This window comes from Hylaeus volcanicus, chromosome 6 (genome assembly GCF_026283585.1).
Source record: "Hylaeus volcanicus isolate JK05 chromosome 6, UHH_iyHylVolc1.0_haploid, whole genome shotgun sequence".
NCBI classification, from domain to species: domain Eukaryota; kingdom Metazoa; phylum Arthropoda; class Insecta; order Hymenoptera; family Colletidae; genus Hylaeus; species Hylaeus volcanicus.
This window is the reverse complement of record NC_071981.1, coordinates 8,784,394-8,811,280: the sequence shown is the minus strand read 5'-3', so window position 1 is coordinate 8,811,280 and position 26,887 is coordinate 8,784,394. Positions and strand designations below refer to the sequence as shown.

The following is a 26,887-nucleotide window of genomic DNA, read 5'->3' as shown; positions in this document are numbered from 1 at the left end:
CACTCCATTATTACTTCCCTTGCTTTTACTGTTACTTCTTCCCTTTTTTGTTGTTGGATGGTGTGAAAGGGGAGAAGGGAGCCCCAGCCTCGCTCCCCTCTGTAATCCTCTGCCTCGGCGGGACTCCATTGGTTTCCCGTTTTTGGGTGTTTGCCGTGGAGTCCCGTTTCCCGGTAATTGTTTTGGATCCCCATGGAGATGACATGCAGCTGTGACGTTAGCTTACGCATGCGCAGAAAGGAATTCCTCAAAGGAAAAATTCCACGAATGTTCATCACTGACTGGAAGGGACCACCGTGCAGCCGGGCGCCTTGACGCCTGGACTCGGGACTGAGGGCTCGCGTCCTGGAGAGGCCGGATCGGTCTCCATCGGTTCCCTGGTCCTCACTCCGTCGCGCCCTTGTCTTCGTGAGGGGGTTTCCGCCCCCCTCCATGGCTCGAGCGCGAGTGTCATAAAAATGACCCCTACCAAAGCCATAGTGGAGAGCAAGCCCCTCCTCCTTGAGGATCTTATAGGATCCCCTTATATCCTCTTATGCCGCAGCCTCCATAAAGAATCTGTAGGCCAGGGTTTACACGTTTTTATCCTTCCCAAGATAACTTCCATTCTCTCCCCATCCATGGGAAACACCGCCGTCATCTTGCCCAGTCTTCCAGAGTTTTCCAGCCTTGGTGGGATTAGCCTTTAACTCCTGATGTTGATATCACCTCTGTACCAAGTCTAACGTTTTTTGCATTCTACCTGTGATACTTTCTGGATGGTCACTGACAACTGTTATGCACGAATAATTAAGAAACAATAAACACACAGTGCAATATTACCTATGTATATAGTATAGTTATTATATATGTATATGAGTCCTAGAAATTCTTCTAATCAGTAATTTGTTGTCTAAGGATTTATTGCTTCCGTTTTCCCTTTTTGTTTATGCTACGTATAAAATAAACTCTATTGAAGTTAATTACGTAACGAAAGGTTATACTTCCTGATGTCTTCAAATTTTCAATAGTATGTGAGACGGGTACTAAGTTGTAATAACAAAGCTATGAATTATTGTGGCAAAATGTTTGATATTGATTGTAAGAATAATTCATAAATTAGTTCTAAATATATATAAGTATTCCGAATTTAGGTCAAACTTTATTTTAGTAGCGTGAAATTGGAGCTAAGTTTTCGTACTCTTTTGAAACTCACAATGTAGATACAGATAACCCTCCTATAACATGATAGATAGGTTCGTAGAAAATTCCGTGTTGTGTGAAACCGTATTGTATGAGACCCAGAGCCAGTACAAAAAAGAGGGTTCAAAATAATTTTTTCTTTTAATTCTGCATACACAACTTAATTTTTATAGAAAATATAAACATATATACAACACAAAATAAACAAAAAATATTATTTTAATTTAACGCAATCTTAATTTAATAAATTTCTCTGTCGTCATTGCTTAGTATGTATAATCGGTAATTATAGAGAACAGGTACATCCTCTCCGATTTCGATAATATTTAAATATGTTGTAGAAATCAACATTGTGAATAACTTTTTCCTATACATATAACTGTCGCTCGGCCTTAGTTTCCAAGATATTTGCAAAATATCATTGCTACTACTACAATGAATATTGCGTATAGCTACGCGTCTGTGGCAGTGTGTGTAAGCGTTCTGTCGTCGATTGTTTAGGCTCGGAATATACGTACGCGTTTGTGAGTTCCCGTAATTTCGAGGCGTATAATTTTCGCGCAAAATCCTTTTACAAAAATTGAAAAGCTTATATATCTCCATTATACGCATGCTTGGGGGCTGTGCCCTCCAGCCCCCTTGCCACGCAGGGGGCTGTGCCCCCTCGACCCCCCGCTAAACTATAAGCCCCTCAGGCTAACTGTGTATAGTCTCTTGCTGCTGAGTTGGCGCGCGGAAGGTCGACACCCCTATCCGCACGCATCTTCGGTATTGACCAGGTCAAAATACGCATTTTCGGTATCGGCCTAGGCAAACGGTACCGCGAGACGAAGACCATGAACAAGATAGAGTGAGAGGGCAATAGTAATCATTGGCGTAAGGTTAACCCTCGAACACCGGACGCCCGCACAAACGACGGAGCACGTCACTATTCAGGTATCAGAAAACGCCCTTGCAGTGTGACTGCTCGAAAAAAAGGGGGAAGTTTAGGCGAACCGAACGTCCCTTTCTCTAGAGGACCGAGCGACCCTCTGTCCCCTCAGTACCCCTCTAGTTTGGAGATCGCGCGCCAACCGACCAGCAAGCGACTGTACACACCTGAGTGGTGCGCTGCAGTACTCGTTGGTGGGGGCTTCGCCCCTAAACCCCCGACCGGGGGCAAGGCCCTGGACCCCCATTTTTTTACTGTACGAATACAGATCATGCGCTACTTTATATGTATAAATGAATTCGGAACAGATTGAAACACGAGCCAACCAGCGAATGATAGCTAACGCATACAGACTCACAGACGCGTACGTGTATTCCGAGCCTAAACAATCGACGACTGAACGCTTACACACACTGCCACAGACACGTAGCTATACGCAATATTTATTGTAGTAGTAGCAATGATATTTTGCAAATATCTCGGAAACTAAGGCCGAGCGACAATTATATGTATAGGAAAAAGTTATTCACAATGTTGATTTCTACAACATATTTAAAAATCATCGAAATCGAAGAGGATGTACCTGTTCTCTATAATTACCGTATAATCAACCGAGAACGGATTTTAGAAGGGTTTTCGCAATTTATAAATCGTGTTATAGCGAAACCGTGTTATAGGAGGGCTACCTGTACTTGATATCGACTGCACATCAGTATAAACAGATAATATGGTAAACACATTTTATAAGTGAATATTTTTTGTGTCCAAGAAAAGCTGTTTGAAAGTAAATAACGTTCAGTCTTAAATGGCATGTGCCTCTTTAGCTGTGTTACGTACAAATAATTATTATCTTTTAATTAGTAGATAAACTAACGAGCGTAAAATACATTTATGTGTCTCGTTTCATAATGTGTACAGGAAAATTTAGTTTTATGTATCTTCTTTTTTTTAGTACATTTAATTCGCTAAAACAAAAAATTTTTTATGAACTACTTTATCTTAATAAACATAATTATGACAGAAGTATCCAATAATTTTATTTAAAAGAGAATGTTTCGGAAAATACTAGGACATATTGAGTATTTTTAGTTTCTTGCTCAAATAAAATGTATTTGAAAAAGAAAGAAAGTAATTTCAGATTTCATTTATTTGTTACAGGAAAAATGACGATATTCAAAACTCAGAAAAATTATCTTTGGCGAATTCAACAGTTCTTTCAAAAACTCAACCGCCTCTCCAATTGGAAGACACAAAGCCAGATTTAGCATCAAATACAGTGCACAATGACCCAGAAAGTGGTCAGAACATTAACGGAAGTGTTGTCAAGCAAGTTCTAGCTGCATTAGTGGCACAGCTTGGAACTATTAACACAGGCATGGCCTTTGGTTTCTCCGCTATTGCTCTTCCACAACTTCAAGAACCAAATAGTACCATTCCTATTGCTGAAGGATCTCCGGAGGAATCATGGATTGGTATTGAATCATTCTTTATCTAGAAACGTCATAAAGTTTCACGCATTTATAATAATATCAAAATTGTTTGTTATATATAGCTAGCATGTCCTCTATCGGTACACCTATAGGATGTCTATTATCTGGATACATGATGGATGTTCTTGGAAGAAAAAGGTCTCTCATTATCACGGAGATTCCAGCATTGCTTGGATGGATCTTGATTGCATTTGCAACGGATATTCGCACGATATATGCTGGAAGATTCTTTGTGGGACTCGGGTCAGGAATGGTAGGTGCTCCAGCACGTGTCTACACAGGAGAAGTAACTCAACCGCATCTTAGAGGAATGTTGACTGCTTTTGCGAGCATTGGTGTTAGTACTGGAGTTCTGATTGAGTATGCATTAGGAAGCGTACTTACCTGGAATACCTGCGCAGCCATTAGTGGAATTATACCTCTCGCTGCGTTATTGTTAATGTTCTTCTTCCCTGAGACACCATCGTATCTCCTATCTCGTAGCAGACCAGAAAAAGCGCGGAAAGCATTACAACAATTTCGCGGTAGTACATACAATATTAATCAGGAAATGGAGACACTTATTGATTTCTCTAATAAGAACAACATCAAGCATCTAACAGGATTCCGCGAAATAGTCAGTGCCCTTTTAAAACCTAATGCTCTTAAACCATTTATGGTATTGTCATTATACTTCTTAATATACCAATGGTCAGGTACAAATGTTATAACTTTTTATGCTGTTGAAATCTTTAAAGATTCAGGATCAACGATAAATAACTATTTAGCTGCAGTGATTCTCGGAGTAGTAAGATTAGCATCAACCATCGCAGCTTGTATTTTATGTAAAAGGTATGGAAGAAGATCTCTCACGATGGTCTCTTCTGTTGGTTGTGGACTTTCCATGTTAGGGTTAGGAGGATACATGTGGTTGAAAAATAGCTGGACGGTAAACAATCTTCCAATTATTGCCACTTGGTTCCCTATCCTGTGTATTTTTACATACACTATAACGTGCACCATTGGTTTTCTTGTTATACCTTGGATAATGATAGGCGAAGTGTATCCAGTACAAGTACGCGGTATTATTGGCGGATTGACTACGATGACGGCCCATTCTTTTATTTTTACAGTAGTTAAAACGTATCCTTTCTTATCTACTACACTTACTCAGCATGGTACTTTTATTCTTTACGGCTGTATATCTTTCTTCGGTACGATATACTTTTACATGTGTCTTCCTGAAACTAAAGGTAAAACACTTCAAGAAATAGAGGATTACTTTTCTGGAAGAAATAGTACCTTAAGAACTGGTAGTATAGGTATTAATAAACCAAAGGTGTTAGAAGTGAAAAAGGGTCAGGTACTACCCTAATACAATTCGCTATACAATAACTTTTTAACGTAAATACAAATAGATTGCATAATCTGTCTTCCATTGTGTAGAAATGAAAACTTTGATTAGCATATTTTATTATTAATTATTAAAATGATCTGTAGATAACAGATAACAGTATCCATCTTTTAGAAAACGGTATTCTAATTTCGTCTTGTAATAAGGCAATAGAGCTGATAATAGGACCAAGAGACTTAAGTAATCAATTAAAGTCAATTGCACAATATTAAGACATCATCATCGATACTCCAGACTTTTTTTCATTTCTAGATAGAATATATTTAGTTTACAATTATACGTATTTATTGACTAAAGACTATGTAATTTAAATCGCGTATGTCTCTCTAAGAAGAGAAGTGGCATATTTTTATAAATACAACATTGCAAGCCATTTAAAAGTATCAAATATACTCGTAAATAAATATACTAGTTTTCTGGAATTGCATATCAGACAATTGTGCCTTAGTTATTTCTCAGTCTACGCACAAGAAAACGAAAGGTGCTATTTATTGAATCATAGTATTATAACACTTGTACATATGTGATCAAAAGACAAGGCATAATTAATAAATAAGTATATAAGTAATATTTGTAAAAACATCGTATGATAATGTACACGAATTTCCGCAACGTAAAGTGTTTTATAAGTTTAAATGAAAAATTTTTAATACATTAATTGTGTTGTTTAATATTGGTTACCTTCCCTGTACGCAAGATCTATTTTAGTAAGTCAAAAAACTAGTCGAAATACAAGTAATGCATATGTGTAGGATGAATGTACAAAAGTCAACTTTTACACAGTACGGATCGCAGGAATGGCGTGCGCTATTACATACCTTTTCATCAGCTGGGTAATTCTGGTCTGGTAACTGCTCTTTAACACAAGTGTCGAAAGTATGTCTCCAACGTTGAAACACTTTTGAACTCTTCTTTTCAAATTGTCAAACACTAGCACCATTGTTGTTTTACTAATTTGTTGTAAAGAGTTCATGAAGAAGGATAAAATAATTAAGGTACACATTGTGTTAAAGCGTTGAGTCTAGTTAACAAAAGTATAAGTACATTTATTTCATTCATGTGTCTTCAAAAAAAAAAAAATATATATATATATATTTAGATATATGATACCTCTGTCAAACACCTAGTCAAAACCTTAGTTTATTACAGACTTAGTACAGATTTAGTAGATTGTTCTACATTACCAGCAATATTTTACTGTTGTCTCCTACTTTCCTATCAAGGTCTTCACACTTGGCTAATTGAAAGTATCAAAATTTGCATAGTCTGAATCAAAAACCTAATTGACCATAGGCTTTATCAACAGTGTTCTAAATTACGAACTGGACAACAATGTGCATTATATTACCAACAAAGTATTCTATATGGTAGATGAAGTAGTCTATACAAAGATAGACTAAAAATAATTTGAGTTGAACACACAAATAATTAAAATAATAAGCGTTATTGTGAGATTTTACACTCTATTTATTGAAAATTAATTTATTCAAACACATTATACATCCCTTTAATAAGTGCTTCCAAATTGTAAATTTAGACATAATGTAAACACATATTTTAAGTGCAGTTTAATCCATTCGCGTTTTGACAGTTCTTGTTGTCACTTTATCTTTTTCTCTATAATTAAAAATGAATCATTAGTTTAGTAGTCAAGAAATGAAGTGAAATACAAACAATAAACCAACTTACATTATGTGAACAATAGCTCCCCAACCAGATATTGCATCTCTGTCGCATGCATTTATTAAAGCCTGACTAATTGTCTCAAAGAGATCATCTGGTTCCAAATCTGGTTCATACAGCGATTCGCACATTCCATAAAGCTGTTCGCTACATGTTCCACCAACTACAAAGTCTCCTGGTAGACTTATGCATCCTATTAAATCCATGTTACAAATAAATGGTTCATAAGTAACAGGATCTAAGCCGGCAACAATGGGTTCCACAAAATAGGGTCCAAATCTCCTTTCGTATAATAAATTTGAAACCATTGATGCAAACGTCTTAGGATGAATTTTTCTGTTTTCTTTCAGTTCATAAAGATTCAATCGGAATCGTAACCTTTCCATTACAGTTTGGGTGTCTGTAGCAAGCCCAGGAAGACTGAGATACAAATGTGATCCCATTTCAAAGATTTTTTGATAATCACATGATATTGTCTGCGTCTGTATACCAAATCTGCGATCGGCTGCTATTGCCACACAATTTTTGCCTTTCATAGCAATAACGGCTCCTCCATTGTAAGCTAAAATACTCTGAAATATAAAAAAAAATTTTTCATATTTATTTCTCAACTCTTTAAGTGCTAAATACACTTGGTTAAAGCAACCCATGTAGATGGTACATACTTAATAATTACAATTATTAGAAATGGAATTGTTTTTTACATCTGTAAACTTCGTAGATTGAATATACATGGCTTAACTAAGTTATAATTATACTTCTTTTATGCCAAATTAAATAATATAAGAAAATTATTCTGAAGCATTAATTATTTTATTTAAATGCGTTTAAATGTGAAGTATGTTTCATACAAGCAATGCATTTTTTCTTGTTAGTTGTTCCTCGTTCAATTTCCTTCTGGTGCTAAACGACACACGTGTACTTATCTTATATATCGATAATTGTGTTTCAACCACACAGAAGATCGAAAAAGTTTACAAACGCATATATACATCTATAATCACATTGTTAGATTTCGATGGACACATATATACGTCCACAGCGTTTAAAGGGTTAACAGCGTTAAATCAGGATTGCTCACTCAGTAACAATATGTGAAATCAATAATAAACATATTTTATTTCGGAATGCACTTAAATTAATTCAAAATCTTTATATAAATAGTGAACACAGTTTACAAAACGTGCAATGTCATCGGTATATTTGACAGTAACATAACCTCCTATATTGCTTTTATAATTTTTTTAAAGTAATCTAAGTTTAATACAAATTAGTAAATGTCTAGGAAGTGAACTAAACTACTACTATGTAGTGTAGGAATAATTACCATTTCTTAAAGATTTTATGAAATTTACTAATATCGAACTCTAGCACAGTTTTAAATGGTTTTAAATTCACCTAAGAACGCGTTTACAATCACTGAACATGAAATACATAGAAGTTCAGGTGGTCGATTCAGTAACCTTTATCGTGGTGAAAATTAGAGATGGCTAGAACTGCTACTTGTGAATCACATGGTTGCCAATCACGGTGATTTTCCACAATGATTCGTGATTTTTCGTGATCGCTTCTGATTGGTGAAGAACATAACCGTTCCTTGCACGCGTTGTTAGAATCTTCAGCCTAAATCTAAATGCACCGTAATGAAAAACCCTCTGACCTGTATATTTTAAATATATTCTACATAAGTATGTAGTGGTATGTAATCACTGTTAGTGATTTTTCACATCATCCCTAATCTCTAATGCCAAAATACAGGGTGTCCCAAAAATGTTGTAACACCTTGAAATGGGTGGTTCAGGACATGATTTGAAACAACTTTTTCCTTAGGGAAAATGTTGTCCGCGGCTTCGTTGAGGAGATATTAACGGAAAACACTGAACAATCAGAGCGCGCGTATACCGTTGGAGCGGCCGCTTAGCACGTAGCCGTCGCTACCATGGCCGCTCCAACGGTATACGCGCGCTCTGATTGGTCAGTGTTTTCCGTTAATATCTCCTCAACGAAGCCGCGGACAACATTTTCCCTAAGGAAAAAGTTGTTTCAAATCACCTCCCGAACTTCGACCATACATACATGGACTGCTCAAGCTATAGTGTAGTCCGTAACTAACATCTCCCATGCCAAAGTTACGAGTAAGCAGTTGTGCGCAAGCGCTATAGTCAATGGGCGATAGCAGTGGGGAAAGGTGCGAATTGAAATTTTGGACGGTTTGGCGAACTACTCTTTGAGTATGTAGAAATGTATATTGAGTATATGTCTATATACTCAAAGGAACTACTCTTCGACCATTGGTCGAAGCTGCAGTCAGCCTGTCATCGAAATATAATTTTTGCTATAGTTCTCGAATTCGACGCATGCGCATTAGCGTCAAGTCTCACTTTTGGTATGGAGATGTTGGTTACGCTCTGCTCAGTGTATAAAGAGTAGGCTTGAGCAGTCAATGTATACATATATGGTCGAAGCTCCCGAATCACCCCTTTCAAGGTGTTACAACATTTTTGGGACACCCTGTATTCATGCTAGATGCGTTTTTGTTTTAACAAAAGTTTTAAATTCAAATGACATCCTTTGCAACATAAGATTGTTTATTAAAATTAAAATTGAAATTATATTCACATGTACATAAATATAAATAAATTGATAATACGTTAAACAGTGGAAGTTAAATTAATTCCCACAGTTATGTATCTCACTTTCGCTCGTTAAGAGCGAATATATGTATCTCTAAATGTGCAGCTAAAATGCTGTGTTCAACAGTGCAAACGTTCAAACCCTAATGACAACTCATGTAAACTGACTGCTCCGCATTTTGACGGTGAAATGAAGAAACTAAATAGTGTATCAACCACAAACTGAGACTGTTTAGACATTTGCCTTGATGTCCGTGGCCTGGAAGTCAAATGCTTGGTGTGGCCAGGCAAAGCATTCTCAGATCATCAATATCCATACTTTCTCTCTCGCAGAGTTTCACATAATTTGTCAATTAAAACTTTGACAATATGAGTACATTTTCATTTTATTGTGTTTTAAAATATTTTTAAGGACATTCATTGACGCAGATACCCCTCCTCTTACAGGCTTTCAGATGATTTGTCAGTTTAAAACACTAGCAATATGAGTACATTTTCATTATTTTACATTTTAAAATAGTTCTTATTGATCAAAACCTTGACCTTACCTGACTACGCTAAGCATTTGACTTCCAGGCCACGGACATCTAGGCAAATGCATACTTCTGAATTTTATTCTAATACAATACATTGTGCATTACACATAGTAGATTTCTTTCTTTATTTCTCATTTCATGTTTAACATTTCAATTTCTACCAACAAGACATTTTGCGATGCGTTATGTGTACTTTGGAAACATAAAAGACTGAAACTGGTATTATAATATAAGAAATTGTGGGTTAGAAATATTGTAGACCTCTTTTTTTATTTCATACTTCATTTTTAACATTTAAGTTTGTTATGTGACGTTCGCATATCGACTGTCCAAACCGTGGATATATTTTTTTTTCTCCTTCATAACAAACCGAAGGCAAGTTATATAGTATTTGTATATTCGAACGTCACCCTGCACCTTAGATTGGGAAGCGTTTAGTAAGTAAGAGAGAACCTATGCGATAACAGCTACAGGCGCGGGCGAGCGATCTACTTCTTGCCACATCATGTACTCCTGATACGACCACGGTACGGCCGCGTCTTATTCACTATCGTAAAACGCGGATTCGGTTGCCGTACGATTCTCGGTACTCGTTACCACCCACCGGTGGGTGGCCAGATCTAATAAGACCCTGCACCTTTTCGCCGAATTTAAGCGTAGCGTCAGCAAAGGAACCGTCGGCAGTGGCTATCGTTGGTGTCAGTTACCAAAAACCGATAAGGCGTAGACTAAACATCTAGGAATGATTTCGGGCAAGATGTTATTACTAACGCCATGGGAAGAAATCAACCACCACCCATGGAATTTTTAATAATCACGTGGTATGATTTTTTCCTCCTACCTTCAGACCAAAGGTCCCGAATTAGGGGTATAAGTACGCCCGCAATTCAGGAGCTCGGGCTAGTTGTCCGAAATCATTAAGAATCGAAGTATTCTACTAGTTGTCCGAAATCATTAAGAACCGAAGTATCTCAGTTATTGTTCGGAATCGCCAAGGAATCAAAGTCATAGTTCGGAATCGTCGGAATATCATAGTTGTCAATTGTTAAAGAGTTAGTTGTCGAGTTTTTGCAAATTTAAGGTATTGCGAACTTTTATTCAGAAATTTGTAATTAATTGTATTTGCCATAATAAAAGACCGTGCGCGGTTCTTAATAATAAACAGTAACGTAATTTAATAAATACCTAACTCTAATTATTTTCCTAAAATCATTTGACGCGTTCGCAAAGAGAAAAAAGGAACAAATTATAGTTAAATCATCTATCTTTTCGATTCATGATCGAGGGGTTGAAGGCGGTCATTTACAAATCCTAAAGATAGAAACATTGCTCGGCTGTGGGTTTCTTTTCCGTCATCTTACTCAGGTCCAAAGTCATTTTCGTGCTTGCTGTAAGGGTCGATCGAGGCGTCGAAGCCGGTTTCCCCGAACGGTAGACATGGATTTGATTAACGCGGCTCCTTTCCGATCCAAGGCAGAGCGGATATTCCGATCAGAGTCGAGGCGTCAAAGCCGGCTTTGAAAGGAATAGACGCAAAACCAGAAGTCGTAAAGGGTTGCATGAACTTGCTAATGATTGGCGGGACATGAGATTCATGGACGATTAGAATTTATATAAATTCCATTTTCTCCCTCTCAGTAGATGAAAGACATTAAAACTTCGCGAAAGTATCGTGGCGGTAGACGCGAACAAATTCGGCGACAGTTGCACGATTACGAGCTCCCAGTGCAATCTGAAAGGTTTCCGCTCGGGTGTTTCGTGAAGCCGCGAATCATAAAAAACGAATGCGTACAAGCATCAGCATCAGCGTCCGCATCTGCACCAGCGTCAGCGTCAGCATCAGCGTCGGTGTCCGTATCAGCACCAGCATCGGCTCCAGTACCTTTACCTTGGAGACTCGTCCCGGTAACCATACCCCGAACATGCGAGCCTGTGTGGACCATCCCACCCAACGACCCGCGGTGGGAACGTTACATCCAAAAGGTGCTCGACCTTAACAAGTAGTAAGTCCGAAGATTTAAAATTACTAATAAATAGTAATCGCGAGAGCAGACTCAATCAGAATTAGGATCCCGTCCAGACGCGAGTCGTTTAAGAGAGACGTGGGGCAAAAGCAAGCATCATTTGATCGAACTGGGCGACAGATTTTCAAATCTGAAATCCGGGACGTGACAATTACAACAAGACTTTCTGCCATGCGTTATGTGTGCTTTTGAAAACTTAAGAGTCTGAATCTGGTATTGTAATATAATAAGTTGTGCGTTATTCATATGACATTAATTTTATTTGTAAATAACACATACAAACCTTATTTTACTTGCAAATTAATGTAGAGCTTGAAATAAAAATACATTTGTCTTTTATTATCGTAAGCATAGAGTCTACAATATACATAATGTGTCTAAAGTCAGATATAGGAAAGAGACCAGCTTCAGTCCTTTAAGTTTCCAAAAGTATACAGAATGCATGGCAGGATGTCTCACTGCAAGAAATTTAAATGTTAAAGATGAAGCGAGAAATGAAAAAAAGAAATCAACTATTTATAACGCATAATTTATTGTATTAGAATAAAGTTCAGAAGTAACGCAGACAGCGTGGCAGAAAGTCTTGTGGCAAGAAATTCGAATGTTAAAGATAAATCGAAAAATGAAAAAAGAAATCCACTATTTGTAACGCACAATTTATCGTATTGCAATCAGTTTCACTCCTTAGAATTTTCAAAAGTACACACAATGCATGGCAGAAAGTTTTGTTGCAAGAAATTTAAATATTGAGAAAATGAACAGAGATGCACTATTGGTAACGCACAATTTATTGTATTACAATAATATAGAAAAAGAGAGGTCAGATTTAGTTCTTTAAATCCTCAAAAGTACGCACAATACATGACAGAAAGTCTTGTTCCCAAAAATTTAAATGTTACTGATAAAGTGATTACAGTAATATAGCAAATAGGTGATCAGTTTGAATCCTTTAAGGTTTCAAAAGTACATGGAACCCATTGCAGGTAGTCTCATTGCAAGAAATTTATTAAAGAAGACATGAGAAATGAATACAGAGATCAACTATTTCTAACGCATAATTTATTGTATTAGAATACACTTCATACGTTCACAGAACGCATGGCAAAGAGTCTTGTAACAAATTTAAATAATGAGAAAACGAGAAAATGAAGAGAGATCCACTATTCGAAATAGATAATTTATTGTATTACAATAATATAGAAAAAGAGAGCTCAGACTTAGTCCTTTAATTTCTCAAAAGTACCCACGTCACATGACAGAAAGTCATGTTGCATTTAAATGTTACTGATAAAGTGATTACATTTTTTCTTTAATAAATTTCTTGCAATGAGACTTCCTGCAATGCGTTCCGCGTACTTTTAAAACCTTAAAGAGTTCAAACTGATCTCCCATTTTCTATTATTTGAAGTCATTCACTATACAAATTATCTTTGTAAAAAGAAGTGAGATCCCCATAAAAAACTTCAAAAAAGTAAAAAAATTACACCAAGTACATGAAAAAGTGGAGGACTTCAAGAGTAATCATAGAAGAATAGATCACCCTAAAAAAATTCAAGAAAGTAGAAAAAGATGTGAAATCGAAATGAGCAGCCAGTACATGAAGGTCCTTTCCAGTAAAGTGCTAGGTGACACTGTGTAACATAATATCAAATTCGATGGTTTCCAACTGTGCACAGCTAAAAAGCTGTGTTCAACAGTGCAAACGTTCAGACCCTAATGACCACTCATGTAAACTGACTGCTTCACACTTTGGCGGTGAAATGAAGAAGCTAAATAGTGTATCAACCACAAACTGAGTGAAGGTTTTGATGAATAAGCATTATTTTAAAATGTAAAATAATGAAAATGTACTCATATTGTTAGTGTTTTAAACTGACAAATCATCTGAAAGCCTGTAAGAGGAGGGGTATCTGCGTCAATGAATGTCCTTAAAAATATTTTAAAACACAATAAAATGAAAATGTACTCATATTGTCAAAGTTTTAATTGACAAATTATGTGAAACTCTGCGAGAGAGAAAATATGAGTATTGATGATCTGAGAATGCTTTGCCTGGCCACACCAAGCATTTGACTTCCAGGCCACGGACATCTAGGCAAATGTCTAAACAGTCTCAGTTTGTGGTTGATACACTATTTAGCTTCTTCATTTCACCGTCAAAATGCGGGGCAGTCAGTCATGAGTTGTCATTAGGGTCTGAACGTTTGCACTGTTGAACACAGCATTTTAGCTGCGCGTAGTTGGAAACCAACGAATTTGATATTATGTTACACAGTGTCACCTTGCACTTTACTGGAAAGGACCTTCTTATACTGGCTGCTCATTTCGATTTCACATCTTTTTCTACTTTCTTGAATTTTTTTAGGAGGATCTTCTATTTTTCTATGATTACTCCTGAAGTCCTCCACTTTTTCATGTACGTGGTGTAATTTTTTTACTTTTTTGAAGTTTTATGTATCTCGCTTTGTTTAGAAGCAGCAGAAAGCGCCACCAATGGGTATTACCATTTTCATGCAGAAAAATCTGCTGTAATACCGACCGGCCAAATCGGAGAGATCACGTGTTGTCGGTGTCTACTCTCTTAGCAATCGATAGTGGGTTCATTGATTGTATGTTTGTATTCGGCGGCAATAATAATAATCGTTTTATCGTTTAAACGTTAACATCGTTTAAAATTAATCATGCCTTCTCGGGGTGAAGATATTTTAAAGGGTTTTCAAGTGTATCCTTTTTTAACGTGTAGACATTGATGTTTCTGTCAAATAAATCGCAAATAAGCTTCACAATTTGTAGGTTAGGATAAGTTGTCAAACTTACCTTATTTCAGTCTTAAACTTTGTAGAATTAGGTTCCTTGACTGCCATTTATTACAGGAATTGGATGAATTTACGAGATGCTGATAACGGTAAAATATTATGGCAAGGAAACGAAGATTTGTAAGTATGAAATAAACTTGTGCTATCAAAATACAATGTACAATATATATGATAAAACGAATTGTTTAAAGGTCTGTGCCGGAAGTTGAACACGAAGCAAGAGTTCCTAAAAAGATTTTAAAATGTCGAGCAATATCGCGGGAAATTAATTTCAGTTCAGCAGAACCAATGGAAAGATTTAGGTTAGAGCAAAAGGTGTTATTTAAAGGACGCTGTCTGGAGGAATGGTTTTTTGAGTTTGGCTTTGTAATACCTAATAGTACAAATACATGGCAAAGTGCAATTCAAGCAGCACCGGAAAGCCAAATGATGCCTGCCGATGTATTGAAGTAAGTATGTACTTTGTCATCATGAAATTTTATGTTTAATCTTTAAAAATATTCATTTATAATTATTTCTTATTTATTTATATCCAGCGGTAATGTCGTGATAGAGACGAAATTTTTTGACGATGATCTATTAGTCTCTACCAGCAGAGTTCGTCTATTTTACATCTGAACGCTTCCATTCTGTCCTAATATTACAACATGGGTCCAACTAATATGTTTCAACACGTACTTGGAATGGAATATTAAAGATGACTATAACTTTAAACAAAGTGTATATTAAAAATTTTACTTTTTGTGCACCTACTGTGATATGCATGTGTTAAGTGTATTTTTTCCTAAGCCTGGAAGCACAGCACTATTCCGTTTAAAGTAAAACTAATAAAGACTTATCGTGATAATGCTTGAACTGTGAAACGTGCACTTTTAAGGCACAATGTGTCTTCATTTATTAAGTATGGATGGATGTAGTAAATTTTATACATATAATACACCGATTTAATAAAGAAGTAAATATAAAAGACTTGTGTTTTAAATTATGCATTTAAGGCTAATCCCTTTTTCATAAAAATCGTTATCGAACATTTAAAACGTCATGCCGAACGACTAATTCAGTGAAATACATTTCGAGTTTCCATGTTCTAAAATATGAAAAATCGTAAATCTAAATTGTTCGTAAAACGCAAACGAGCATGTGAAGAACTAGATCTACCTTTTTTCCCACTGTACACACCCGTGCTATTGATTCGTGGTGTACAAGCAATACATTTTTGAGGCTTCACTACCCCTCTTGAAGGTGTTCATGTTGAATATACTCTATCCCCTACCCTGTCTACATCGCACAGGTGTAAGGAAAAAAAGGAAGAAAAGAGAAAAGAAATAGCGGAGTTGCGGAGCTGCTGTGGTACCCACACGAACTTCTGCTAGTGATTCAATTACCATTAGCCTATCCTTCATCGGCCTGCCGTTCGCTTAGTTTATTATATTTAATTAATTAAGCGACGATTACCGGGACTAAGTGGATCGCGATGGATATGAAAGAAGAAGACGATGGTGCGAACGAAAGTAGCAGGCAACTGTTTTTGGTGGGTGCACCGCGTGATCCATTGGTATCAGCTGGGGCGATCGTTGCTTCTGCTGGAGCACCAGACGAGATCAACCCCGGAGGAGATCTACAGTCGACTGCTCTGGCTAGTCTGATAGGCGCGCAATCTTCCTCGGTTTGCTTTCCTACAAAATTCTGTAAGTGCACCCTGCCACCCCAGACCTGATTTAATTAACTGCCACTTTCTACCTGTCGGCTCGTAAGTTGGAGCAGTCCTCAATTAAATTATTGCTAAATGCATTAAGCGAATCGGCAGCCCTTGTTTTAAATAGAGTTAGTGGTAATCAGTTTAACAGTTATGAACCATTTTACGGCATGTGAATTTCAACGCCATTAAGTGCAGCGTACAGTGAGTGAGTCTCCGATACAGTTCCTGACTTTACCAAAAGTGTTTCGCTTCTGTTTTGGCCCGTAGCACGCATTTGTTCAATTTTACAACGACATTGTATGGTCGATTACGCACCTAGCGAGTCACGCGTTTAAGTCACCGCACTGATAGCGCCTGTGGATTGTTATAGCTTACGATTTCTCATCAAGTCCGGGAAGCGAGGACCGACAACCGTCCGGAGTTGGTAAACGAAAGCAGCGTAGATACCGCACCACATTCACCAATTTCCAGTTGGAGGAGTTGGAAAGAGCCTTTCAGAAAACACATTATCCTGATGTATTCTTTCGAGAAGAACTTGCACTTCGTATCCAATTGACAGAGGCCAGAGTGCAGGTAATAGATGTACTGTCCAATACTCGAGATGCAATCATCGGGGATCACAGATTTCAATGTTCACTGTTTCCAGGTATGGTTTCAAAACAGAAGAGCAAAATGGAGAAAACAGGAAAAACAGTGTAAAGTAACCACTCACTTGACGTCGCATTTGCCACCTTCCGACTGCCAGGAAGTTCAGCAACAACAACAACAACAGCAATCGGATCATTTACTGTTAGAACCACCATTGGGTAGTCCGCCACCTATATATCTTGGCATGGAATGGGCTGGTTTTTCACCATACAGTAATACAGCCACTGCGTCGCCTCTCGTGGTCAATAGTATGAACAAACCATTGGAATTGGAGACAGATGATAATCCTTTGTTGGATCCAGAGCTGTTGCAACTAAAAACTTCACGTTCCTAATGATACAGTTCTAAGTCTATACCGTAGTGTAGCGCGCCAACAATATTCCTTTTATCATATTATACATTTTTAAAACACAAAATGTCTATTGCAAGTGACTACTGCAAACGTCATTTGAGTTTTATCATATATTGTGCAATCTTATTACCAGTTTTTGCTGGTATATTGTAAGTAATTTAAAAATATGGGACCAAAAATTTATCAGCGAGAACGGGACAAACATTAAAATCCAGAATACTTCAAATATTGTTATGTAGATTTTGTAAGAATATACATCTAGATTTATTCTTTTTGTGGGTACAATGAATCCCAAATAAGCAATGTTAATTGTATGTTACAAATCAAAATTAAATTTGTACCCTTAGAAAACCGATGAAAGAGATTTTTCCCAAACATAAAATAGTAACGTTAGCTTTATTCGGTGTGCATATATTACAAATCATTGAATTAACTAAATTATTCATTGATCGATTTAGGAGCAAGTAAGCAATTTGGGATGCTTCCTCTGATCTTTCAAACGCAAGAGCGAGGGAGCAAAGAATCGAGAGAGAGAGAGAGAGAGAGAGAGAGAGAGAGAGAGAGAGAGAGAGATTCAGAAGTATCATTGACAAGTTCTTTTATCGAGATAATCGAGCAGAGAAAAGCCTACAACAACTATTTTATAGAAATGTTCTTAAATGTTCTTGTATTATGAACGATCAAAGAGCATCCCAAATTAAATAAATTAATGATGGTGACAGATGGTATAGATGGTAAAATTATGCAACGTACGAATACTCATCTGCATTATTTGGCGTACGTTCGATATACTGCTTATCTATAAGGGCTTCGATACATTTTTTGATCATGCCAATCGAAGGTGCAAATGTAACCTTAGATTGACTTAGTACCTGGAAGAATGACATTAATTGTATGAGTCGGATCGACTGTCATGAAAACTAAATCAAAATAAAATCTCACCTCTTGTATAAGTTGATTGTGTTTCAAAACCTGACGACTCTTCATAATACGGACTATAGCAGCTTGCAGGTACATTTTTCTGTCTTCATCGACGCTGCGATGGGTAGCCTCAGTATCGTGACTTTCGTGGGGTATATCCCGTTGCAACGCACCCGTTACGCGGAATTTCGTTCTCTTATTGGAGTAATCAAAATTGAGCGTCAAAACTGTGTCTTCCTCTAATTCCCCGGTCGTCGACTTTTTTAAAATTTTACAATCGACCAAACTAGCGGCGTGTTTAACCAGTTGATCATGTGACAAACGTAACGATGCAGCAGCTTCTCGGCAGTGTATCGAATTGCAATGCTCGAAAAGAAGCAGCAACGCCATTTGGTATGTTTGTACAATGACCAAATAAGGTTTCTTTAAGTAATTAAACTTTAGTTCGCCTTGACAAAGATGATGTAACCAAGTAAGTTTCCGTCCACTAAATTGTGCGTGATAAAAAGTTTCGAATGCTTGTATAGACTTTTCTAATTGCTGAGGGATATGAAACGGTCCTGGGGATGGTGGTAAAGCTAACGGCCACGCGCCTGCCTGTAACACGTACACTACAAAACCTATGCCTAATTGATTCTCCCTGTCTCCTTCTCGTAAACTGGCTGCGAATTTGGCATTCAGGTCCGCTGAAACTGACATGTCGGTAAACATCCTGTGAAGCTTGTTCGTGAATTCGTAACCACAGGCTTGTTTTAAACGATCGATCATGGATTCCTCGGCGTCCATCGATTGCGACTGTTGATGTATTAATCGTTTTGCTAGCATACGTGCGTAGAATTTTTGAAAGACATCTTTGTCGTCGACATATTTGAACACGATGATGCAACGACCCAGTTTCTCTTCGACTTCCACTTCTGATGCAGCCTTAGCTGATTTTCTCAGCAAGGAATCGCAATACTTAGCTAGCTAAATTGAAAATGTTATATGAAACAAAAATTTGATTAATTATTGTACAAATTACTTAGTAGTAATAACTAGTAATGGGACTGATACGATACATATCGGCGATATTCGAGGAATTCGATACAAAAATCCATCCTTGAAAATACCTACCGACACGTAACGAAATTTAGATACTTAGTATCAGTTTGTGATATTGTGTTTTTTGGAGTAAATAATGTTTTGTACTATTGCAATGTATCAAAAATAAGAAATAAAGTCTAATTAGTATAAAATTTAAATACATTATTTTGAAGTTGTATCTATTTGTAACTGATTATTTTGTGTCTATCAAAAGTCTCATTTTTGATACAGTTGTGATAGTATTGGTACCGCTAGGTATTCATTCTAAAAAAACTCAACAACAATATCAAGTATGTGCTGTATATAAACGATATGAAATGATACTTTCATGTAGGTATCAAAACGACTCGATATAGGGATACTGCTATTTGGTATTCAGAGAATTGATACGATATCAGTCCCATTGCTAGCAATAATCAGCAACTAAAAAGTTACTCACTAGTTCAGGTGCTCTTGCTGGTTGGCGTGGAACAGATCTATGATTCACAACAGCTGAGCAAGCTTTATCAAGAGCAGCTACAAAGGCTAAATCAGCTTTGAACACGTCTTTGATCAATTCCGAGTATTTTTGATGTACATTCAGTATGCTTTCCACAAATTGTGTGTGTACCTATTATATACAATTATAGAGTGGTAATATTGTACCATTTTTATAAATGATAAATGTATATTCGTCACTGCCTCTTTCCTTACATTTTCTCCTTGCAAACTTCCAATTGCCTTTAAACCTTGTTGAGTGATGTGTTCGGTAATTTTTCGTACAAGAGGAGTCAAGCCAGCAGGTAATGGCCTTAATAATGGATACAGGAGGGATAAGTCCCTTCTACATTCATTTTCTATCATATTTTCTGCTTCCGTGTGAAGCCAGGTCACATATGTGGCTATCATCTTTTCTTCACAGCATTGTTCCACCTGCAAAATATTACTGTCGAACAACCAACTACTTTAAATTAATTGACTTCTCATGTAACACATAAGAAAAAGAGCATACTTTAGGCACAGAGCTTGAGTGAAGGAACTTAATAGCACGTAGCTTTTCCTGGCCGAGTTGTGAAGTAACTTTTTCCATATAAAGTGTTATGTCTGATAGCTGGCGTAATTTAAATGCATATTTCATATAAAATTCTCCGCTAGCTACGAGAAATGGTGTTTCAAATATTGTTTGATACATCTAGAACAGAATAAATTATATAAGATAGTTTTGCGACACAGAAGTACATTGAACAAACAGAAATGAAACATGAATAATTACATCCAGTTGTCCCACTAACTTATATTCTTCAACTCGAACAAAACTTTCTATAATACCCCAAATAACTTCTGTACTTGCTAGCTGAGCTATACCAAGTCTATCTGCACGAATACAGTCTAATAGTTGTGAAACTAACTGTTTCTTTAATGGTATAATCATTCTTTTCTTCCAAATATCTAAGCCAAGTTCGCCTATCTCCATTTGTTCTTGGTAATCAGCAGTCATAACGGAAGACATGCCATAAATAAGATCCGCTTCGGAAAGCTTTTGTTTTTTAATGTGTTGTTGATTTAGGTATAAGTACAAGCGATGCAAGTAGTTAATGCCTTGTGAATATTCACACCAGGCACGATGATATGCCTGTAGCAAACCAGATTCACCTTGAGCGCAAACTGTCGTCAACAATTGGAAGACATGATTGTCCAGAAACTTTTTTGTTTCATTGTACAATTCATCGGCAAGTGGTTCTGGATATGCCACGCATAAAGAATAGACATCGCTAAAACAAAACATAAATGATACACTTAAATAAAAACTTGACCAATATTTTAAATTTTGTGTTGCAATCCTAAGTACCGTTACCTAAATCTATCATTCCATGTTGCACGTGGAACGTTTGACAATGTTATTATACACTTTACAGTCTCTTCTAATACATTCCATGTTTGTTTAAAATTAACTCGTTTAGGTTTCAGTGACATCCTTTTATACAGTCAAAAAAGCACCAAGGAATTAAGTATATAAATTCTATATTACAAATACTAAACTTGTAACCCTACAAAAAATTATATTAATAAACAATGTTAAATCGTAATTCGTTCATAATATCCAAAGTAAATAAACAAATTATTGATAAAACTATCAAAGATAGGTTAAAAATCATATAATTAAGCATTAAAGACCAAGCACCTGAAATATATTCCAAGAATAATCTTTCAACTATAGATAAAAACTGAATTTATCAAGCTTTGTTCAAGCGTTTTGTACATCAGTGGTTTAAAAATAACATAAAGTAAAATACATAACAAGCGCATTTTCGTTTCATGGCCATCGCGGATTTCGTTCGATTTAAACACCTTATTCGTGCACAACTATAGGAGATTAATTCTTGGAATATTTTCGTAGCGCAAGTAAATCAAACTGATCAGCACTCGAAATAGCACTACGTTTTAATCGAACGATGAAAATCGTTCATGAATCGTCATTGACCGTGAACCGCAAACAATCATTTTTTAACGAGATTTTGAGTTATCATCATATTTAATATAATTAAATATTTAAACGAAACGTTTCGACTTGATCATTGAACGACTTATAAATCCCACGCATAAACGCGTGTTACGATCTACAGCTGACTGCTATGTACAATCCAGATGGTCATGATCGGAACCACTAACCAAAAAATTGGAGAAAGAGTGGTCTGTATATTCTCAGAGACACGATTGTCGATCGATTTTAATCTGCGTTAAGACGAATTCCTTCGGCACGCTTAACTTAGACGTTTCGTTCGAATCATTCCCTGTTGCAAAATACATGACATTTACAATGACTCGTCTCGATCGAACACATTTCTTTTTTTAATCCTATCTCGTCACTTTTCTTTCACTTTCAAAAACTGTTTGTCTCACTTAAAAAAGACGATGCACCCATGAACGATACAAACTCTTAATGTCTCCTATAAATGTTAATAAATAAAATATGACGGAACGAACTACATCGAATTTTTCAATAACATCGCAGAGCCATGTTTTTCCCCCTTTGCTCTTGACTTTCTTAGGTTCTTGGAGGGGATGATAGATAGACCGATTATTTAGAGATCCTACTCTATAAAACGAGGATATTCAATGTTACTCTTATGTGAATTCAAAACTCAAACGACTCGATGCATTTTATTTAAAAGTGTCGTTTTCTTTCGTTTTATTAAACATATTCGCTTGACGAGTTCGGTAAACTGTTACCAAGTCCACAAACTTGATCAAGAAGTGAAGTTTAATCGAGATAATTGATTGAAAATGATATTAATGTTCCCGCGCATATCTCACGTATGTTATGTATCGAAGTGATATTCAAATAAAAAATAAATATATATAGGGTGTCCTAAAAATGTTGTAACACCTTTTACATGTTATTGGAAGGAGTGATTCGGGAGGTGATTTGAAATAACTTTTTCCTTAGCGAAAATGTTGTCCGAGGCTTCGTTAAGGGTGCGCAGGAGACCCAGCAAAATTCCGAGTTGACTTCAGCGATAATTGCGGAGAAAGTAGAAAGCTCTGGGACAAGGATAGATAGATCCTTGTCTTTCTAATGATGCTGTGACAGAGAGGGAGATACATCAATCGGAGGAGAGACAAAGACAGAATGATGTCAAACGTTTGCAATTTTCCAAATAGTTATTGTAATTTTATGAGGCGAGGAAGCGACCTTTCCAGCTGATTTTTTTTTAAACTGTTTCTTATAAAATACCGTTGCGGGGGACAGTTACACATTTTGCAATTCGCTTTTGAAACGTGCTAAAAATACGTTCAAAGACAAGAAATTTTTTGTGGGTGTTTTTCCAAAAATCTGTAACTGTCCCCCGCAACAGCATTTTACAAGGAACAGTTTGAAAAAAAAATCAGCCAAAAAGGTTGCTTCCTCGCCTCATAAAATTACATTGGTGGTTTCGCTACGATTGGGACGATTCATATGTCAACATGGCTGCCTCAATATCGTGCTTTCCACTGCAGCGCTGTCGTCGTCTTCCTTTCTGTTACCGTGTCGACCATCTAAACACGCTTTTCGACTTGGTTCGCAGGTATCGTAGTCGGGCCGGGTTTTTTTCGCACACGCGCAGCGAACATAGCATCAATGAAGTATACGCACGACTAAAAAGGTGTATCTTAATTACCCCTGCATAATTTTACAAATATATTTATGATTTATGGACAAATGTAGGACAATATATAAAGACAATAATTATAGACAATATATAAATAATAAGGACAAATATATTCATGATTTTGCGCTCATAGCCACAATAGCCATAGCATCCTACACCTGTTACCCTGAATACGACACTGTTGACGGTCATTCTGGCAGTACATGGGCGAAAAAACTTGGCCTGGCTGGTATCACTGATCGTAGTATCGAACATAAGATATCGCTAGTTCGATCCCAAGCTGCTGTGTATTTTTTTTATTCTTATTTTATACTTTGTTCGGTTGCCGAACATCTTGTATAATTTATAAAAAAAAAAAATTTTGATATAAGAGGTAATATGAAATATAAAATACAAACAAATAGCCGAATACTTTCCTATTTCGCTGTATGTATATCGTGTTTGATCTCATTGTAATCAAAAAAATCTTACAAATACATTGGAAAAAGTTAGATTTAAAAAAATTAATAAATAAAAAAGTTTTATTGTTACATTAGTATTGTCTCGCGCCCACCGATATGTTTTGGTTCCTAGCTTCGTGCCTTGGATCTCTCTCTCTCTCTCTCTCTCTCTCTCTCTCTCTCTCTCTCCTCTCTCTGTCTCTTTCTATGTTCGCGCACGGCTGGAGCCGCACGTAACTTAGAATCGACACCTCGGCTGGTTATTATACCTACATACATTGTATGTGTAACCAAATGTTTCGATCAGCTTCGAATCCGTCCAAAGTTTGAAGGCGTCGACGAAGTAGAAAGAGACAGTTTGATGAAGAAGAAAGAGAGACTGACAAGGGAACGGGCCCAGATATGACGCTAATTTTTTGATGAGCCTTTGCACAGTGGAAAACTGAAGCGAATGATATTCAGTTTTGGGGGCAGATGATTTATAGTTTACGAGATATTCAACATTGAAGTTATTATTTGTTAGGAAATTCGAGACAGCTCGTCTAAACATTGGCGCATGGACGACAGGGCGTGATGCTGCGACGCCAGGCCCCGTCATAAATAACGTCGAAGGCCCTTCAAGAGCCTTCATTGACGGGGCTACGCAGAGACTTTCCCAGGCCGGGAAAGTCACTTCTTGGCCAGCTATCGTCGTATACAGAGCTCCACGAAATAAAATATCATTTGTTAAAGAATATTCGGAGTTCTATTCTTGCGTTTATTTAATCGTCTTACAAGTCAGAAGTGGGATAAACCACGCACGTTGTGAGTTAACTTGCGAATTAACTCATCGCGAGTGTCACGCGCAAATTTGGACGTTTTTACGCGATTGTGCGAGTGCAAGTGCTACCTGAACACGTCAGTGTCAGCAGCGAGGTTGTCTCAGTATTGTGTTCCCTTTTGTGGTTGTGTCGAGCGTAATAGCGAACAATGGGCCGACCCAAAGGAAGGCGACAACGCTCGCGTGATTGCTCACGGGGACGTTCACGCGAACGTGAGCAATCGAAGGACCGCGTACGCGGAAGTGGAAAAATGCGAGGTGATTCGCGAGACCGTTCGCGAGATCGCTCGCAAGGCCGCTCTCGAGATCACTCGTGCGATCGAGCGCAATACCGCTCTCGGGATTACTCGCGCGATCGAGCGCGGAGCCGCTCGCGGGATTGCTCGCAAAATTGCTCCCGGAACCGTTCGCGAAACCATTCGCGAGATGGCTCGCGGAATGGAATCGCTCGCGAAACTGTTCACGAGATCGCACTCGCCGTCAGCGACATTCGTCGAGCGGTTCCGACTCGGAGAATTTGCGGAACACGGTCAGGCGGCTCAAGCAAGAGCTAAGAAACGTGACGTATCGGCCCGTAAACGATGAATTTGTGATTCCAAAATTCGATCCATCGCGAGACAACGCAGATGTCGAGCAGTGGGTGCGACAAGTGGACCGACTTGCGCACCGATACCGATGGACAGACGACAATATCTTACTGGTCGTCGCGCGGAATCTGAAGGGTCATGCACGTCGTGTGTACGACGAAGAAATGGCCAACGACCATACCTGGGGATCGCTGAAATCGGTGCTGAAACGACGGTTCAAGAAACCGTTGCCGTTTGCTCGGTTGCTGCTGGAAGCCGCAACATACACGGTGAGCCCCGGACAACGATTGGGCGATTACTGCTTCGAAAAACTATCAAAGTTGCGAGCATTGAAACTGAGAATTCCAGACAGCTGCCTGGAGGATGCGGTTATTGGCAGGATAGCAGACGAAAATATTGCCCGGACTATTCGGTCGAAAAAATACAACGACATCGACGAGCTGTATGCAGCTATGAACGAGATGGGGTCGATGCCGCGAGCGACAGCGCCGAAAATTATTCCACGGCCGGCGGCATATCAGCGTGGGCCTATTAACAAGACCGAGCCGACGGCTTCTACGTCGACGGCGAAGCTGACGTCATCCACGCCGGCGGAGGCCACCCAACGGCCGTCAATTGTCTGCTTTAATTGCGGGACGGTTGGCCACATTTCGGTAAAGTGCCCTAAAACAGCGGTCATCTGTAAATCCTGCGACAAAAAGGGACACCTGGATCGATTTTGTTCCCGACTCAAACGCGTGAATGCGACTCAGGTGAGTTTGTATACAAGCAATATGTATTTATTACCGGCCACGATTAACGGTCGTAAGATCACGTGTCTTGTGGACACAGGAAGTTCGTCCACGTTGATTCAACGTCCGGTGGCAATTCGGTTGAATGTTAAAATTGTTAGAGACAGCGAATTGGAATTGCGAGGTTTCTCCGGAATGGGGGCTGTTAGCGATTCATTCGCTAGTATTGTCGTTAAAATAATGGAAGCCTCAGCGACAGTACGAGCCATTGTTGTAGACTCGCAAGAGATGCAATATGAGGTGATAGTCGGACGAGATTTCTTGGATCAACCGCACGTTGTATTAATTAAGAATAGAGACGGCGTCGCGATACGAGAACTGCCGCGAATCGAGAGCATCTAGCGCGATATCGTGGATGTCTATACGACAGAAGCCGACGGAACGCATCAACTCGTTTTCGGAGACATTGGCGAGAATGAAAAGCGATCATGCGAGGAATTAATTAGGCAGTACGCGGATCGAGTCACAACGTCAATGCGAACGCTTGGTAAAACCAACACCATAGAAATGGAGATTCGTTGTACAACCGATGCTCCGGTTTGTTACAATCCGTACCGCATGGAGGAGGTCGAACGCGAAATTGCGCGAAAGATGGTCAAAGAGTTGATGGACAACGATATCGTCCGGGAGTCCGTGTCGCCATATGCGAGTCCAATTACATTGGTGAAAAAGAAGACTGGCGATTATCGGCTGTGTGTGGATTATCGACGTTTGAACGCGATAACTGT

At 38.0% G+C, this 26,887-nt stretch overlaps 6 protein-coding genes and 1 long non-coding RNA gene across 13 annotated transcripts in view; 4 read left to right on the top strand and 3 right to left on the bottom strand.

Annotated features, from left to right (window-relative positions):
- The window catches only part of LOC128879023 (facilitated trehalose transporter Tret1-like), a 44,680-nt gene extending 39,030 nt beyond the window's left edge, over positions 1-5,650 (top strand). For both annotated transcript variants that reach the window (XM_054127802.1, XM_054127803.1), the window contains exons 2-3: positions 3,272-3,585; positions 3,666-5,650. In XM_054127802.1, coding sequence (XP_053983777.1) covers positions 3,272-3,585; positions 3,666-4,957 — 1,606 coding nt within the window. In that variant the 3' untranslated portion in view covers positions 4,958-5,650. The remainder of the gene's footprint in view (positions 1-3,271; positions 3,586-3,665) is intronic.
- A 789-nt stretch (positions 5,651-6,439) lies between these two features.
- LOC128879027 (proteasome subunit beta type-3) lies at positions 6,440-8,167 on the bottom strand. 2 transcript variants are annotated; one of them, XM_054127808.1, is made up of 3 exons: positions 8,007-8,167; positions 6,686-7,251; positions 6,440-6,613 (listed from the first exon to the last, which is right to left on the bottom strand). In XM_054127808.1, the coding sequence occupies exons 1-3, from the start codon at positions 8,007-8,009 to the stop codon at positions 6,565-6,567; spliced, it is 618 nt and encodes a 205-aa protein (XP_053983783.1). In that variant the 5' UTR covers positions 8,010-8,167; the 3' UTR covers positions 6,440-6,564. The 2 variants fall into 2 exon arrangements, with proteins under 2 accessions (XP_053983783.1, XP_053983785.1); XM_054127810.1 differs by lacking the exon at positions 8,007-8,167 and adding an exon at positions 7,345-7,780.
- Positions 8,168-12,050: 3,883 nt separating this feature from the next.
- Positions 12,051-15,655, top strand: LOC128879028 (retinal rod rhodopsin-sensitive cGMP 3',5'-cyclic phosphodiesterase subunit delta). Of its 2 annotated transcripts, none has more exons than XM_054127812.1 (4): positions 12,051-14,594; positions 14,746-14,808; positions 14,880-15,137; positions 15,225-15,655. In XM_054127812.1, the coding sequence occupies exons 1-4, from the start codon at positions 14,554-14,556 to the stop codon at positions 15,304-15,306; spliced, it is 444 nt and encodes a 147-aa protein (XP_053983787.1). In that variant the 5' UTR covers positions 12,051-14,553; the 3' UTR covers positions 15,307-15,655. The 2 variants fall into 2 exon arrangements, with proteins under 2 accessions (XP_053983787.1, XP_053983786.1); XM_054127811.1 differs by lacking the exon at positions 12,051-14,594 and adding an exon at positions 14,606-14,665.
- LOC128879029 (uncharacterized) lies at positions 15,556-17,240 on the bottom strand. The gene is made up of 3 exons (XR_008457549.1): positions 17,100-17,240; positions 16,144-17,023; positions 15,556-16,054 (listed from the first exon to the last, which is right to left on the bottom strand). It is a non-coding gene; the product is annotated as an uncharacterized LOC128879029 (long non-coding RNA).
- LOC128879026 (homeobox protein ARX-like) lies at positions 16,144-17,375 on the top strand. Its single transcript, XM_054127807.1, has 3 exons — positions 16,144-16,376; positions 16,758-16,960; positions 17,034-17,375. The coding sequence occupies exons 1-3, from the start codon at positions 16,163-16,165 to the stop codon at positions 17,367-17,369; spliced, it is 753 nt and encodes a 250-aa protein (XP_053983782.1). The 5' UTR covers positions 16,144-16,162; the 3' UTR covers positions 17,370-17,375.
- Positions 17,376-18,118: 743 nt separating this feature from the next.
- On the bottom strand, positions 18,119-22,422 carry LOC128879022 (cullin-2). 3 transcript variants are annotated; one of them, XM_054127799.1, is made up of 8 exons: positions 22,041-22,422; positions 21,226-21,418; positions 20,644-21,142; positions 20,383-20,562; positions 20,085-20,303; positions 19,831-20,001; positions 18,330-19,274; positions 18,119-18,259 (listed from the first exon to the last, which is right to left on the bottom strand). In XM_054127799.1, the coding sequence occupies exons 2-8, from the start codon at positions 21,342-21,344 to the stop codon at positions 18,128-18,130; spliced, it is 2,265 nt and encodes a 754-aa protein (XP_053983774.1). In that variant the 5' UTR covers positions 21,345-21,418; positions 22,041-22,422; the 3' UTR covers positions 18,119-18,127. The 3 variants fall into 3 exon arrangements, with proteins under 3 accessions (XP_053983774.1, XP_053983775.1, XP_053983776.1); XM_054127800.1 differs by lacking the exon at positions 22,041-22,422 and adding an exon at positions 21,810-22,020; XM_054127801.1 differs by lacking the exon at positions 22,041-22,422 and adding an exon at positions 21,553-21,757.
- Positions 22,423-25,297: 2,875 nt separating this feature from the next.
- The window catches only part of LOC128878104 (uncharacterized), a 5,274-nt gene continuing 3,684 nt past the window's right edge, over positions 25,298-26,887 (top strand). Inside the window, exons 1-2 of one of the 2 annotated variants that reach the window (XM_054125995.1) lie at positions 25,298-25,637; positions 25,717-26,120. In XM_054125995.1, coding sequence (XP_053981970.1) covers positions 25,457-25,637; positions 25,717-26,120 — 585 coding nt within the window. In that variant the 5' untranslated portion in view covers positions 25,298-25,456. Of the gene's footprint in view, positions 26,121-26,887 lie in introns of both variants that reach the window. The other variant, XM_054125993.1, reaches the window with a different exon arrangement.

What these genes read in the sequence shown, in the direction of transcription:
- LOC128879022 (XM_054127799.1), bottom strand. Translation starts at nt 21,344, where the DNA reads ATGTCACTGAAACCTAAACGAGTTAATTTTAAACAAACATGGAATGTA. An exon ending in ACTCAAGCTCTGTGCCTAAA is followed by an intron (nt 20,304 to 20,382) that starts GTATGCTCTTTT and finishes AATATTTTGCAG; the next exon opens with GTGGAACAATGCTGTGAAGA. An exon ending in CAGCAAGAGCACCTGAACTA is followed by an intron (nt 19,275 to 19,830) that starts GTGAGTAACTTT and finishes TTTTCAATTTAG; the next exon opens with CTAGCTAAGTATTGCGATTC.
- LOC128879026 (XM_054127807.1), top strand. Translation starts at nt 16,163, where the DNA reads ATGGATATGAAAGAAGAAGACGATGGTGCGAACGAAAGTAGCAGGCAA. An exon ending in TTGCTTTCCTACAAAATTCT is followed by an intron (nt 16,377 to 16,757) that starts GTAAGTGCACCC and finishes GGATTGTTATAG; the next exon opens with CTTACGATTTCTCATCAAGT. An exon ending in TGACAGAGGCCAGAGTGCAG is followed by an intron (nt 16,961 to 17,033) that starts GTAATAGATGTA and finishes CACTGTTTCCAG; the next exon opens with GTATGGTTTCAAAACAGAAG.
- LOC128879027 (XM_054127808.1), bottom strand. An exon ending in GGAGCTATTGTTCACATAAT is followed by an intron (nt 6,614 to 6,685) that starts GTAAGTTGGTTT and finishes TTTTAATTATAG; the next exon opens with AGAAAAAGATAAAGTGACAA.
- LOC128879028 (XM_054127811.1), top strand. Translation starts at nt 14,622, where the DNA reads ATGTTTCTGTCAAATAAATCGCAAATAAGCTTCACAATTTGTAG. An exon ending in TGGCAAGGAAACGAAGATTT is followed by an intron (nt 14,809 to 14,879) that starts GTAAGTATGAAA and finishes AATTGTTTAAAG; the next exon opens with GTCTGTGCCGGAAGTTGAAC. An exon ending in ATGCCTGCCGATGTATTGAA is followed by an intron (nt 15,138 to 15,224) that starts GTAAGTATGTAC and finishes ATTTATATCCAG; the next exon opens with CGGTAATGTCGTGATAGAGA.